This window comes from Oreochromis aureus, linkage group 5, assembly GCF_013358895.1.
Source record: "Oreochromis aureus strain Israel breed Guangdong linkage group 5, ZZ_aureus, whole genome shotgun sequence".
In the NCBI taxonomy this organism is placed as follows: domain Eukaryota; kingdom Metazoa; phylum Chordata; class Actinopteri; order Cichliformes; family Cichlidae; genus Oreochromis; species Oreochromis aureus.
This window is the reverse complement of record NC_052946.1, coordinates 35,563,046-35,578,608: the sequence shown is the minus strand read 5'-3', so window position 1 is coordinate 35,578,608 and position 15,563 is coordinate 35,563,046. Positions and strand designations below refer to the sequence as shown.

At 38.5% G+C, this 15,563-nt stretch overlaps 1 protein-coding gene across 2 annotated transcripts in view; it reads left to right on the top strand.

Annotated features, from left to right (window-relative positions):
- The window catches only part of LOC120440364 (neurexophilin-4), a 49,731-nt gene extending 36,932 nt beyond the window's left edge, over positions 1-12,799 (top strand). For both annotated transcript variants that reach the window (XM_039612707.1, XM_039612708.1), the window contains exon 2: positions 11,130-12,799. In XM_039612707.1, the coding sequence (XP_039468641.1) occupies positions 11,130-11,933 (804 nt within the window). In that variant the 3' untranslated portion in view covers positions 11,934-12,799. The remainder of the gene's footprint in view (positions 1-11,129) is intronic.
- The last annotated feature ends 2,764 nt before the right edge of the window (positions 12,800-15,563 follow it).

Here is a 15,563-nt window from a genome sequence, read left to right as displayed (position 1 = left end):
GCACAGGTGGCACCCTGCGCCAGGACTGGGCCCCCATACACCCACCCGCCCACAACCCCGGCAACACACCAACCCGGACCCAAGCCCCTGAGGCTTGGCCAGGGCCCCAGCCCAGAGACGGAGTGCCCCAGAACCTCACGCCCATCCCGGACCCACCCAGGGGCAGCCAGGCTACCAGGTCAGTAACCCACGTCCGTCAGCACAGACCCTCCCTAGCCCTGCTGCACGCGCAGCCACGAGGAAACTGTCACCTAAGAGCCAACAGAGCCCCTAATTGGCCATGACCGCTACCCCGGGTTGAGCCCCCAAGGAAGATGCTCCCAGGGAACCCCTGATGCCCTAAGCCTGTCCCTACCCCCACACCAATCACAACAGTGAAGGTGGGACCAAACTAAGACCCCCACCCCACTAGGTGATGGAGCTGATCAAAGGAGCCCAGAGCAATTGATCTGATGTGGTGGCAGAGGCTGTATCAAGACTAATGTGATCTAATAGATAATTTCTATATTGGTTAGAATTAAGATTATTTTTATTTTTCCAGTTCATGAGGACTATTTTCTTGGCTATGCATAGGGCAGTGAAAACCATATGGGCTATATTCTTTTCCGTAGTGACATTATCTAAGCTGCCCAACAAACACACTAAAGGGAAGTTGGAATGTTACATTTCAGACACTTTGATAAGTCTTCACATATCTCGCGCCAAAACTTCTGAACTGGTGGACAGAACCAAAGAGCGTGGATATAATTGTCCGGTGAATTGGTTTGGCAGTGTGAGCAGTTGTTGGTAGACGTAAAGCCCATCTTGAACATCCGATGGCCTGTATAGTGCACTCTATGTAGTATTTTGTATTGAATTAATTGAAGACTGGGATTTCTAATTAGATGAAAGGTTTTAAGCAAATCTGAGACCAGAAGTTTTGGTCAAAGTTAACTGATAAATCCGCTTCCCATTTTGCAATAGGAAGTGATATTGATTCATCTGTTTTAGAAAGCATTCTGTATATCTTGGATAGTAATTTGGGGTTTTAAGAGTAAGAAATTGAACCACACTTGGTGGTGTTTGTAGTTCAACTTGACCCGGTTTAAATCTCTTTTTATTATGGATTTAATTTGTTGATATTCTAAAAATCTTTTCTTGTTGATCCCATATTGTGTAACTAGTCTGTCAAATGCAAATAAATTCTGTTCCTTCTAGTATATGTTCTAAATATTTGATTCCTTTACCACTCCAATCTGAAAAGTTTATCATATTATTGTTTTGTAATATGTCAGGGTTGTTCCAGATAGGTGTACGTTTGCATGGGATTAATGAAGACTCTGTCAACTTCAGAAACTCCCACCACGCTGTCAGAGAAGAGCTGATGTTGATGCTTTTGAAGCATTCATGTCGTTGGATGTTTGAGCTGATAAATGGTAGATCTGAAATCTCTAGATTATTGCAAAGTGCTTGTTCTACATCTAGCCAAGCATCTGAAACAATCATGATTCTAAGTTGTAAGACTTTTTGGTTTCAACCAATAAATCAGTAAGTTGACCTTTAAGACCTTGGTGGATGTAAGTCAAATTTTGATAGATTGTTAACACTGTTAACACAACTCTACACCCCTACAAAGTTTTATCAGAATTCATTCAAAACTTTTTGAGCTATTGTGTTTACAGACAGATTGACAGGTACGCAGGAACGCACACAAACGCTACCAGAAACATAACCTCCTTGGCGGGCATAATAAATAAAACAAAGGTTTTCTTGAGGACTGCAGCAGCACATTGATTCTGTTTCCTGTGGGAGTAGTTACGTGATGTAAGATTAAAAGCAACTGAAAAACAACTAAAACCGATTTGGCTGTAGCAGCACTGCTTAAACATACTTGAATGAAAGCACCAACATACAATGCTGGCAGCGATGCCCAGTGTTTTGTTAGCATTGTATGTTTATTTGGCAGTGGCTGATACTTAGCCAGTCACTGTGGAGTCTCCTGATTTAATATAGTACCATAATTCTGCTGCATTTTGCAAAAGACTGTGTTAACAAGAGCAACATTGTTTATTTAATGTGATAATCTCTGTGGGTGCAAAGGCTATTTTTAGTCCCATGTGCTATACAAGAGGTATGTCGTTCCAAATGTAAGAAGAACATAATTATTTCAGTTTGTCATTGTAGGCGGCCTTGCTGAATTCATAAATCACTGGACAGCAATATTTGTCTTTGGAATACACAGATAAGAGTGACAGGTGGATTTAGATTATGATGCAAATAAAGAAGCTTCAGGTGAGGCTTTGCTGTTGCAGGTGTAATGTTTAACTGTGTTGAACGAGTAATAGTCAAAGGGATCGTAAGCCAAATGGAGCTTCGTATTTACTGCAAAAATATGAGAATATGTTTGACCTTGTAATCTCAGTCTTCAAAAACAAAAATTACAGCAATTTCTTTCCAAAAAATGCTTTATTTGTTTGAATACATGCGCATATTTGTACATGATGGGTCCGCTGCAAGATATTTGATATTCTGTTTATATTTTTTTTATTTTGTCTGTTTGTTTTTATGCTTTTTTTGTAAAGAAAAGTACATACAGACACATGGATGTGTCGTCTAACAAGCTGCCTGACCTCTAGTGACCTTTCTTTCGCCGCTGGGTTTTTGTAGATCTTCTGCTTGGTCACTGGCCAGTTCTTCCAGCATTGAACCCCCATTCACGCTGGCCAACTTGGTTCAATTAAAATGTTAATTAATTAAATATAAATCCCAGTGTAAAAATATGCGTCAATATAAAACAGTTGGACGTTCTAAAATTGACTTGTTGTGCCAAGACAATAAAACCTGAAATTCCCATAACTGTGAGACATTGTGTTTTTCTACATTTCCCCCTTAGTCTAATTTTAGCACATCTGCAATATTTTGCAATATTGTCGGCATATTACACTTAAGCCAGCATTCAATACCCTCATAAATCCTCTAATATAGACATCAAACGGTAGAGTAGCATCTCTTTCTTTCTTCCTTGAAACTAAACTTTGTTTTTATTTACCTTATTTTCTACACACTGAAAAATACAGATTCTTTAAAGCTGATGATGAACTAAAATGCTTATTAAATTTAGTCTGAAATATGGAAAAATACTTTATTTCTTCTTCAAGTGATTTTTTTCAGAACTGAGCTGGTCTTCTTGAAACAATATTACAGATATTACTTCTCAAGAAACCTCTGATTATTCTCTATGGGGTGAAGTGTTTCTCATTTTTGTCTTATTGCACTCATAATCTCACTCTGTGTCGTATATATATTGTCTTTTTACCTTTTCTCTCTTTGCACTTTCGCCTCATATTGTCTTACAGACCTCTCTGCTTTCTCTACACTCATTCTCTTATTCTTTTTCTTTTTCTCCCTTGCTGTGTTATCTGTCTCAGCTCCATTTCCTTGCTCCCCTGAATTTATTTCTTGTTAATTACATAAGTGCCTTTAGGGAGTGAGGCAACGAGTTATTTCTTTTTTGTAGTATGATTTTACTACTGATACTCCCTGACTCAGTAGCTTTCATTTTCATGATAATCCAACGACACCAGTGGACTGCAAAATCGCTTTTACTGCTTTTTTTCCCCCTCTTCTTCCCCCCTCTTCCTCTCCGTCTCTCTCTCTCTCAACAGTCCCTCGCTCCATTTTTCCCCTACTGGTTTATCTTTTTTCCTCCTGGCTTTATTTTGCTTTTTGTAATTAAATGTCATTTTCAGCTCTCTCATTTTTTTTTTTCTTACAATGGGGGAAAATAAGGGAGGCTAAAAGTTAAAAAGTTTCTTTTTTTGTAGTATGATTATTGTTAAAACAGTGCAGCGTGACAGCTGTTAAAAACTGAGCTTGTCTGAGCTACAGTACCACACTACCACCATCGGATATGTTCAGTTCAGCTTTATTTTATTCACAGTCTACACGTAGCTCAATTACTACTCTGTCATCAAACTTCCATCCGTTCTCAGACATGTTTCTTTTTATCCACATCTTATATTTCTAAACATCATATTCATAAGAGATGCAAATTATAATTCCTGTCTTCCGGCAGGCATCTTTTATGTCATTTCAATGCACTGTAAATGCCCCAGACTCCACATCTTGCTCCTTTTACTAGAAGTAGCAACATCTAACACTGCACCACAGACTGGTTTATAAAATAAGCCATAATATTGCCACAAATATGACCTACACTTTCACCTGTATCACTTACTGACGCTTGCTGAAAAATAACACAAGCTGTGAATAAGGACGAAAAGATGCAGTTACATAAGTTGACCTGCACAAAAGAATTCATCACATTTTTGTGATTTTTTTAATCCGAAAAAGTTGCAATAATGCTATTACTCGAATTCATGTGTAACCTTTTTTACTTATCTTTAAAAAAAAAAAAATCAATTAAAAGTCTGAGTTCATATTCATAAATATTCAGATGCATGACAAAAGCACAACACTGCAATGTGTGATGTTATCTTATGTGCTGAGAACATTTCACTCAAAAACATCATAAACTATCACGAGTACAAGTATATTGTGACATCCTTTGAGGGGATTTTTCCACATCGGTTTTTGATTTGTGTTTTTTGATTATTATCTATCACTAAAAAAACATCACAGTAACTGGATAATTCTGAGGAGGCGTAGTTGGAGTGAAGGATCCAGTCAGCCCCAAGTCAGTAATGTCCAAAATCAGTTTGTTATATCCTGTGTTTTGTCAGTGACATTTAATTACTCCGTCAGTCACAAAAACTTTCAAATTTAATCAAAGAATAACTCTTTATGTGGAGAAAGCACCTTAAAGTAATCATTGAATCACACAAGCACAAACAAGTTAGGCTTGTAAATCTGCCTTTTTATATGCACAGCTGTATGAAATAACATCATACATGCATCAGGCAGGTGTATTTCAGCTCTTAGGTTGCCTATATTAAAAAATATATATTATTAAATCACATCAACCGAGTACAAAACTCTTCTCCAGTATTTAAACTGCTTTTGTCATTATTGTTCGGATTAATCAGCTAAGAACACACACATCATCTTCCATTTAGTTGTGCTGTGTGTTCAGGTGTGTCTTGACTTCCTAAAGAATTTGTGCTAAGATACTGTCACCATCCATCACTGTGTTTGGTTCGGCTGATTCAGAGTTATGAGAGCAGCGATACGACTGTTTGGTTAAGTACTGCAACCTCTGAGCTATTTTCTCACCTCGCTTTGCAACGCAGCGAGGAGGAAAACAAAATGGAAGGGGTGCTGGGAGAATGCATGTTCTGATCACTTTGGACTTGTTACTGGTAAATGCATGCATTAGCACAGTAAAACGGGACAGTTCAAATACCGCCCTTCATTTTAAAGGCACAACCTTCTTCAGATGAAGATGTACATACATCAGCTATGATGAAGCGAGCCAAACTAACAGCTTATAATCTGTCGAGATTTTCCTAAACAGGACTCTGACACTCAGATTTTCTTTCGCTTGAACTCTTTCAAAGATGTCAGGGTCATCTGAGAAATGAAAGGCCTTACCCTTTCAGGGTTTTCCGGCATATTTCAGAATGCAGTGATGGATGAACAGAAATGTCTACAAATTTCATCTTTGAAGTTCAAAACTACAAAAAGAGAACTTTTTTTACCGTAAGATCCTTCGCTTTCCACAAGCACAGATTGATGGCATTTGCCTTTTTCAGAAATGGTGAAGGTACATTTAGGATAAATAGGAACTTCAAAGTAAAAAAAAATGATCTGCATTCAGCTTTACATCATATTGTCCTCAGTTAACACTTCGCAGCTTTTCCAAGTCTTCTCGAAGAAAAATGAGATAACTACTTTTAATCGCAAAGGCACTTGAAACAGAAAGTTAAGAAAAAACAATCAGTAGCTGGCATCAGAGCCTGTGGTTTGTAGTGCTGTGGGAGGGGAACTGTACATTTGACTCTCCTGTGTGACAGCAGATCAATGCAGCCTGGAGCGCAGATAGAAATGAATTGATTGTCACCAATAAAACTCCAATTAAACAAAGGAACAAGCCTGGGAGAGAGCTCAGAGACAAGCAGCTCTCATCTTCACATCTGTCCTCGGGGGAAGAATGGGAGAGCGGGAGGCAGGAGAGGGAGTCGGGTGTGGGCTGAGGAGCCGGGGAGCATGGTTCATTTCCTCTGAATACTCTTGCTATCAGGAAGGTGTGGAAGTTATGGATGAATGTGAGAGTGAGCAAACTGCAGACGGAGGATCAGATAACCAATAGACAGAGAGTGCAAAAGAAAGAGGGAGCAGAGGGAGAAGTGCTGGCATTGATCTAAAGCTTCCCTAATGATGAAAAGAGATCTTAATTGTGGTGACATGTAATATAACAGGTTTAAGCAGTCAATTGTAGAGCTCATCTGACCTTATTTAATAGGGTAGTATGAAGCCTCTCATCACATAGTCTTTCTTTCCCTCACTACAGCCTTCTCTACCTGCCTGTAGATGTGTCTCATCGTTTTGTCTGTCAGTTTTGTCTCAGCCGCATTTATAATCTCCTCATTGAACAAATTCCTACATTTCATTCTTGTATGGACTTTCAGGTAGGTTGGAGGCCTTCCATCTAAGCAGCAACTAAGGGATGCTTTTTGCTCATATGAACCTCCAAATGAAATTTAAAGATGATTAATGTTCCCTATTCCTAGAAAATGTACAAGATCTTCTTACTCTCTCCTCTCCTCATCTCACTTCTCCACTAATAACATTTTCTTCACTATCTCCCTTTATCTCCCGAGCGCTGTAATCTGATTGTTCTTTCTGTGATTGTGCTGTTATTGAGTTGTCTGGATCATACATATGTATAAGCTCACCACAATACTTATTCTGTGCTCTGCTGTGATTTCCTGCAGCATACAACCAAACAGGAGTCCCATTCCTAATTGGAGGAAACACTAATGCAATGTTCAAGCGTGTAAAAGCTTCCCTCTGAAAAAAACTTTGCAGATAGCCTCAAGAGGGGACTCACACCAACCCTTGAGTCAAGTTTATACTGAAATGTTCCTTTTGAGTCATGTTAAGTTTGCTGAAAAGCTGTAAAAGTCTGTGTGTGTTAATGGCGTTGTTTTTTTCTCGACAACAGTGGCTCAGATATAAAGTGAGAATAAGAAAGTACAACCTTGGGGTTATGTAGCTACTTTGGTGGGCGAGTGATGCATGTGTTTCTTTTAAAGTACAGCGTAAAACTAGCTGTCATCCACAATTTTATGTTCTCCCAGCTAGCTGCACCTTGTCATAATTAGATTCAGTTTTAGCCAGCTGTGGGGCTGTGGGGATGGCAGTCAGTCTCTTTAGTAGATGGCCACACTTTTTCATGCGTGCAAGCTTATATTTGATAAGATACAGTGCTTAACAAATTTATGAGTCCACCTGTCACATGCTCCAGTGCTCCAATTCAAGCCGGCACCCTGGACCTCTCTGAGAAGTCAGAAATTAATCAAGCATAACATTCAACCAATAAAACAAATTTTTCTGTTCAGGAATCCAAGTGAATGACTGTAATTTGGGATCTTAATCAAACAATAACAATTTTTTTCTGGGTTTTTTATTTTTTTTGTAAAACTGTACATTTGAAAATTCAAAGCTAAACACACTAATTATATTCTAGTATTAAAAATATAATTTGGATTAAAGAACTCATGCATTGTAGTGGATTTACCATTACCGTTGGATTTCGGTAATTACCAATACTGTTAATTTATGGAAGCATAACCCTTACATTGGGTGATGGTTGTCATGGCAATTGTTGGCAATCTTTAACAAGGAATTGTTAAAGAATGATTAACAAAACTTATAGATATATAAATAGATAGATATAGATAGATACACACACACACATGTAACTGGCTTAGAGTCATTCAGTTCTTGATTTAAGGAGTTTTCATCTTCTCGGTTTCAAGAGAAATCTTTTCTGTCTTTCACAGAGTTCTTCCCACAAATTTTCAATGATTTTTAAGTCAGTTGACGCTGACGACCACTTCAAAAGCTTCAGCTTGCATTTCTTGAGGTATTTTTGGTGGATTTTCCAGTCTGCTTGGGGTCATTGTCTTCTTGTGGGAGTTTCACTTTCTTTTCTGACTGCAAGAAATTCAAATCCATAATTTGCTGATAGCTGGTCAAGCCACAAAGTTCTAAAATTGCCAGGTGGCAAATAATTCCATTCCTCACTTATGAGTTACTTATGACCTGACAACTGTTTTGTGAGTTCCCGACAAAAAAAAAGTTAAAGAAGAAAAGCTGATTTTCAAGGTCTGTCCACTGAAACATTTCCAAAAACTTCTTTTCAACTAAAAAATCACAAACTATATAATTTACCCAGGGTTGGCTACCACTTACAACTCTAAGTTCCTTTCAAATCGAAATCATAAACTGAAAGAGTGACTACTTTTTAGCTGTGTGTGCGCACCTGTGTGCTTTTAGCTTCAGCACCTCTTCATCACTTCAGCAGTGCCCCTCTGGTTATTGCTCTAAAAGTTACTTCTGACTCATTGTAACTTAACTGAATAGGCGCTGAGGAGGAAGAAAAGCATGAAGGTTTATTTCTCAAACCGTCAATCTTTCACTGAATGCGGCAGCCTGATATGACCTTATAGCAAACATCCGCTGTTTCAAAAGGTCTACAGCTTATGGATTTCATGTCAAGAGAAAATATCTGATATTTCTTCTAACAGATCCTCACCCTTTAAATTGATTTACTGTCAAGCACAAAAAATTTCATATTCATGCTAATAAAAAGTCCATCTATTTATTGGTTTGTGTTGGCATTTTATTATTTTCATGCCACAGAAGAAGAGGGCCTTTCTCTGTACTCATCTTTTTCACTCGATCGACATTTGTTAAAGTTGCTGACTATGTACAGTTGCTTTTCCCCCTTCAGAAAGACTTATGTCAGCCTCAGATCCCCCCCCCCCCCAGCATAAAATCATTTTAAAACTTCGTACAGCTGACCCTGAAGGTTAGGTTGAGGTTCATGGTGAGATGTTGCTGCTGAAGTTTCTGGATTATGATGATTGTGCTTGTTTAAACTCTGGGCCACAAGCTTGAGAAATGATTAGGACTGCACCAGCAGAGTGTTAGCCTGACAGATGGCAACACATGGAGTTAGCTGACAGCACTGCTGACAGCGCATTCACAGGAAGTCCCCATATTGCATGCACTGTACACAGTCTTTGTTGCTGTACATATTCTGATGTTTTTCTGCCATCAACTGTAGCTTGTTTCTACCTGTCAATGCCAAAGTCAGCTCACATCACCTATTCACAGGCTTAAAATTCCAAGACCTCTGCACATGCCTGCTGTCAGTGCACCAGAGGGAATTGGGGTCTGTTGAAAATCTGCAGTTAGACATTATCCCAGTCACTGGTCATTCATCTAAAGCTTTCTTCTTTTATAAGTCCATCCTCGAGCGGTCGATACACTACCGTTTATTTGCTCTTCAGTCAATCTACTTAATAATCAGCTCTGCGGGCATGTTAATTAAATTCATTTCAGTTCAGTTCAATTATATATATATCACCAAATCACAACAGTTGCCTCAAGCATGGCAATAAATAACTAGCAGAAATTGATATATTGAATGACTGAATATATCAGAACCTATATAAGTGCCATTATTTTGCATCTGCAGCAATATGTAGTTGTTTTTAGGTCAGAGGTTGATGAAAGATGAGGCAGGCATAAAGCTGCCGGTCCCACTGCATTGGATAGGAATGAAGGAAGACAGAAAGTGTCCCAACCTAACTAGACACAAAGATGTGATCCTGTACTTCTGTTTTTTGGGTTGGTGTTGTTATTGACTGGGAGAATAGTTTTTAAACTCCATCCAAATACAGCCTCAGGGGAAGCGCATGTAACCCCTCTGAATAGTTGTAATACTTCGCACTGTCACTTCATGACAGCTTCAAGCTCGAAGTCTGTGTGTTTGAAAGTGTGTGTGTGTGTGTGTGTGTGTGTGTGTATACATATGTGCATATGGATAGGAGCATGGCAGTGATGTGATTGATGAGACATGAAAGAGAGCAGAGCAAGATTTCTAGTCAATCAGCCCTGTGAATAACCACCTAGGCTGTGGATTAAAGGCAGAAAGCTGTCTGCACAAACAAAGGCTCACATCCATTACCTTACATGCAGAGTTGTTTTGCTCTCTGTGGCAATACTGACAACAAAATTAAAGTGTGTTAACAAAAATAGATCTATTTTTTCTCTTGAATTCAGCACATGAAACATAGCAACATCTAACAACTAGGATGCTCGTGGAAAAAGAAAACTTGTGGCAGGTAAACATGAATCCTACCAAAGAGTGACCTTTAAAATATTTATAATTTTAACGAGTGCAAATTGAAATTGGACACATTTGATTTATATCACATTATGAGTATTTACTTTTCATTTGACAGAACAAAGAATAAACTGTAGCACCTCTGATCTCTGTCTTTACCTCTTTAAAAATGAAGACATAAAGTCAGCTGAGGACTAGTTGCAAGCCGTTGGTTCCATACTTACAGTTCTATATTGCAGCATTTAGCCAGCACAGGGAACAGGAGTGATGTGGCAGCCACTAGTTAATATTAAATACCTCTGAGAAATGCACCAAATCCGATAACTGCTCCAAGACTGTAAATACTTACCTTTCCCTGACACTTGATCAGTTTCTCAATCAATCAGCTGTTTGGCACTCATCTAATATGAATGGAGTCCTATTTTACAGGATGCTGCTCTTGACAAAGAATATCTAAAAGGTTTTTAGGCAAACATTGCAGGTTAAACATGCAGTACAACTAAATCTAACTTAAAACTCAAAACATTCTCGGTATATGTGGAGTTTGGCATTATGCTTTGATACATGAAAATATAGATATGTGTGAGTAGCATTTGTAAGAATGAATTACAATTCCTGAAAACTTGCAGTTATGGAACTATGGTAGTAGGAGCTGGGTTAAATGGATGGATGGATGGATGGATGGATGGATGGATGGATGGATGGATGGATGGATGGATGCTGTTGTGTTTTTGAAAGGTCTGTCTGGTAGAAAAAGACATGAAAAGGCAAAGTGAATAGCATTTGGTACACTGTCAGTAAAATTTGATTGTTCTTTGTGTCTCTTCTGCAGGTCCAAGGGTTGGAGAGGCAAGTGGATTTCTCAGATCTGGGCCCAGTGGGGGCGGTGATGAAGACTCTTCCATACGGCATGGGCGGAGGCACAGTTGGAGGAGTAGTTAAGCCGCCGTACCAAACCATCTTCTCCACACCGATCGATCAGACACCGGTGAAATCCAAGCCACCCCCGTACAGTTCCTATAGCCCTTATGAGCTGGCCCGGAACCAGTCCCTGCTAGTGGATCAGACAGGCTACCGCTCCAAGCGTAAACCTGCACTAAAGACAGCCATGAAGACCAAGAAAATCTTTGGCTGGGGGGACTTCTACTTCAATGTCAAGACCGTGAAGTTCAGCCTGTTGGTGACAGGGAAGATTGTGGACCACATCAATGGGACTTTTACTGTTTATTTTCGCCACAACTCCTCCAGCCTGGGAAACGTGTCGGTCAGTATCGTGCCACCTACCAAAGTGGTAGAGTTTGAGGTCCTTCAGCAGCATCATCTGCACCCCCACACCCAGCAGGACGTCCAGATCCAGGAGACACAGCAGTCCACCATCGATCCGAAAGAGGCAAAGACCTTAAACTGTCGGGTCGAGTACGAGAAAACCAACAGATCCAAGAAATCCAAACCCTGCCTGTATGATCCATCTCAGACCTGCTTCACAGAGCACACCCAGTCCCACGCTGCTTGGCTTTGTGCTAAACCTTTCAAGGTGATCTGCATCTTCATCTCTTTCTTCAGCATTGATTATAAGCTGGTTCAGAAAGTGTGTCCAGACTACAACTTCCAAAGCGATCACCCTTACTTTGGATAAAGTAAACGAGACTAAATAGAGAATAAAAGAGACAATGATGAGTAAAATGATAATGATGGAAATGATAGTCATACTGATCCTGTTAAAAAAGCAGGGGACAGTTTTTTTTGCCTCTAAACAGCTGTGAATTGTGAATTTAAATCATGTATATTCAGACTTATGGATGATTAGGATATGGCTGATTTCACTGACGTCTTTTCCAACTTTGTATTTGTTCTGTTTTTCTTTGTTTTCTTTTGTTTTCTGTAAATATTGTACTCAACCCCAGCAGACTTATTGTTTTTAGATATTAGTTTCTTAGTGTCATTTCTTTCTGAAGTTGGAGGCTTGGTTACAAACAGCTGGAATCAGTGTTATGCCCTTCGAGTACAAAGTAAGCCTCTGAGGCAGCCGAACAGCGCCATCACTGTATGGCAAACGTAATGTTATGGTAGACTGACTGTTAATCATCCTCTCAGCTCTACATTTAAACCCTGGATATAAAAGAGTTATATGTATGAGAAATGCCATGCTGGATATGCATACAATATACTGTATGAAAAAGCACATTAAAATCTCTTAAACTGTCTGCCTTTTACTGAGTGAATGTTTTGGTTCAGAGCTTGAAGCAAATTTGCAAGGCGCAAGCTGTGCAGCGTTTTCATGTTATCTAACTCAGCAAGGACACTATTATGAATTAAGCTACATTTTACTCTGATTAGGAATTCATGTTCCAGCTTTCAGCTAAGATATGTAATTTTAATTTTCTCAAATATATCGAAGGAAAGTTTGTTATGGATTGAATTTTAACATGAAAACCAACCGTGAAACATTCTTTAGATGATAAAGTTTGACTTTTTGAGGGAGTTGATATGTACAGTAATAGAATCCAGCAGCCATATCTGATGTGATTTTTAATTACATATATCCTGGAAATGGAAAAGAATAACTATTGTACTGAAGGTAACATGACTGACAGATTTATGTTTGTTTGATCATGCAACCAAATAAAGTATTGCACACCCGAGTAAACATTTTTTAGTTGTGCCGAAACCAAAGGGTACATTGTATAATTGTATATGTATATTATTGCTGCCAGTGCTATGATCTTAACTACCTAATAATACTTATTTGATCAAGGTTTTTTATGCTCGAAATATGAACTTAAAAGAAAATAAAGTAGGACTGCCTCGCCACCAAAAGAGTAATTATTAAAACTGATCGAGGGTTATAACCGAAAGCAAGGATCACCCCACCTGCCTCTCTCTTGAGCAAACCAACCAAATACAGTTTGAACAACTATTTAAGGCTGATTCTTCGTTCTTCGCAAACTCTCAGCTCAAAGTCACTTGGGTCCTCACACCTTTGATACGGAAATATTGATGCACAGAATTTCATTAGAAAACACATATTCAGTGTTAATTGAATCTTCATCTGGCTCTGCCTCAGTATCTTATGGTCATGATGAGTTAAGCTGAAATGGAGATCCATGGGATTCTTACACAAGTTGCTATGGACAAATGCAGAAGTTGGTGAACTTCCCTTCTTTTTAGACAGAAGCTTAGTGAAGAGTTGCTAGAAAGGTGCTGGGGATTACTCACAACTATATGTAAGTGTACGTGTGAGTGCATACTTATGCACATGATTATAAAGCAAACAATCGATACGTCTTTGTAATGCTGACTTTCCACTTTTATTTAAACAGCTTAGGAAAAGAATTGCTTTAACTATTAATGAACGATTTTTTTGCATACTAGTATCCCATTTTCAGCAGTAACTGGAAAAACTTCCCTTCACATAATTTTAAATGTAAGGATTGCTGTCAATGACAGTGTGAAACCTAGAACCCATGTCCAACAATACATGCTGTGTTCCCATGCTCTGTTGGCTTGAAATCGGGTGACTGACTTGCCCATTGAAGGATATCGCATTGCTGGCAGACTCTGGGCAGAGTCTTTTAGATGTTTTATGGCAAAGTTTTCTGTGGTCTTCTGGGTCTTTTGGTGTTTCAAATCTGGCCAATTTCTTTTTAAAATTAACTATATTGTAGATTTAGCCACTTCTGAAGGTTTCTCTATCTCTCTGATATTTATTTGGTTTTTCAAACCAACCACTTATTCAAAATCTCTTTTAACCTTGTATTGAAAGTTCCTGTTAACAGCCAGATGCAAGTTCAACACTTGGAATCACCTCTTGATTTTTTTATTTTTATTTTTTCAATTTGGAGTTGATTTTAATTTTGTCATGAAATAATGAAGGAATTGGCCTCACCTGGCCATGAAGCTGCTTATCAGTAAACTGTCCGATTCCTTTCAAGCCTCAGAGGCCTGTTTATAAAAACAGATGTAATTTTTAAACCGTCAGTGCATTACTTTTGTATTATACCTTATACCTTATTATTACCTAATTAAAGCTGAAAGTCTGCATTTTACTGCCCTATTTGAAAGAAAATCCACAGTGGTGTTGGATACAATAGAGAGAAAATGTAGAAATAAAGTGTCATTGCCCAAAAATTTATAAATCTAACTGTATGTTGAAAATGTTTTTGTGTGTCTATGTTTGTCCAGGAATGTAACAGGAATTGAGTTTTATTAAAATATATAATAAATTATGAATGGACATAGACAACAGGGTAATTATAGTATTAAAGGTTGTTATGCAACAGTGTAACTTTTTTTTTTTTTTTTTTTTTTTGTTAAAGACCGTCCCAGGGCCCAGAAACAGGAAAATAAAATTAACTCCAACCAACAGAACCAAAAGCTGACCAATCAAACGAGACACAAGGGGGAGCCACCACTAACAAATTATAGAACAACATAGAATCTAAACCAACAGTTACTTCAACTTAACAGTTATCAGACACAAAACTAACCAAATACTGAACTCAGAGAAACTCAAAGAAAACATATGTAACCCTTAGATAATTCTGGGAACATTTTGTGCCATTCTTTTTTCTTTTTTTTCATTTTCATACTATTTTGGCTGCCCAGAATGAATATAGCTCATATTTGCCAGAGGATAATTGTTCTATCAGTTCCTGAAAATAGCTTAAAATGGCTAAGCTACGCAAAATTCTAAGCATCCAAAGCTTGAATGTCAAGTCTTTTTCTCTTAGAAGGCCAAACTCTGCATTATAAACTAATTCAACATCAGTAAATGATGAGTAACCATTAAGAGATCTGCCTGGTTGGTTTGTTGGTTTACCCTTGCCTCTGTGTCCTGAATCCAAACTACAAGCAGGTTCCACAGAAGAGGGGCCTGAAAGCTACCTCCCTATCTACCTCCCATTCAACCTTTAAATATCCTAGGAGACACCAGTAAACCAGCAGTCTGAGAGTGTTGGGTTACTATTTGGTCTTTAATTAATACGAGTCCTGATTATTCAAGACCATGTATGTGAGGAAAAGGAGTTTAGATTCAATTCTGGTTTTAACAGGGAGCCAATCAAGAGAGCTAGAGAAAAAAATATTTGCAAAATATGCTCGTTCTTTATGCAGAATTTTGGATCAACTGAAGGATTTTCAGTGAATCTTAGGACAGCCTGATAATAATGAATTACAGTAGTCCAGCCAAGAAGTAATAAATGCATGAACTAGTTTCTCACTCTGAGACAGGATGTTTCCAATTTGCGCAAATGGAAGAAAGCAGTCC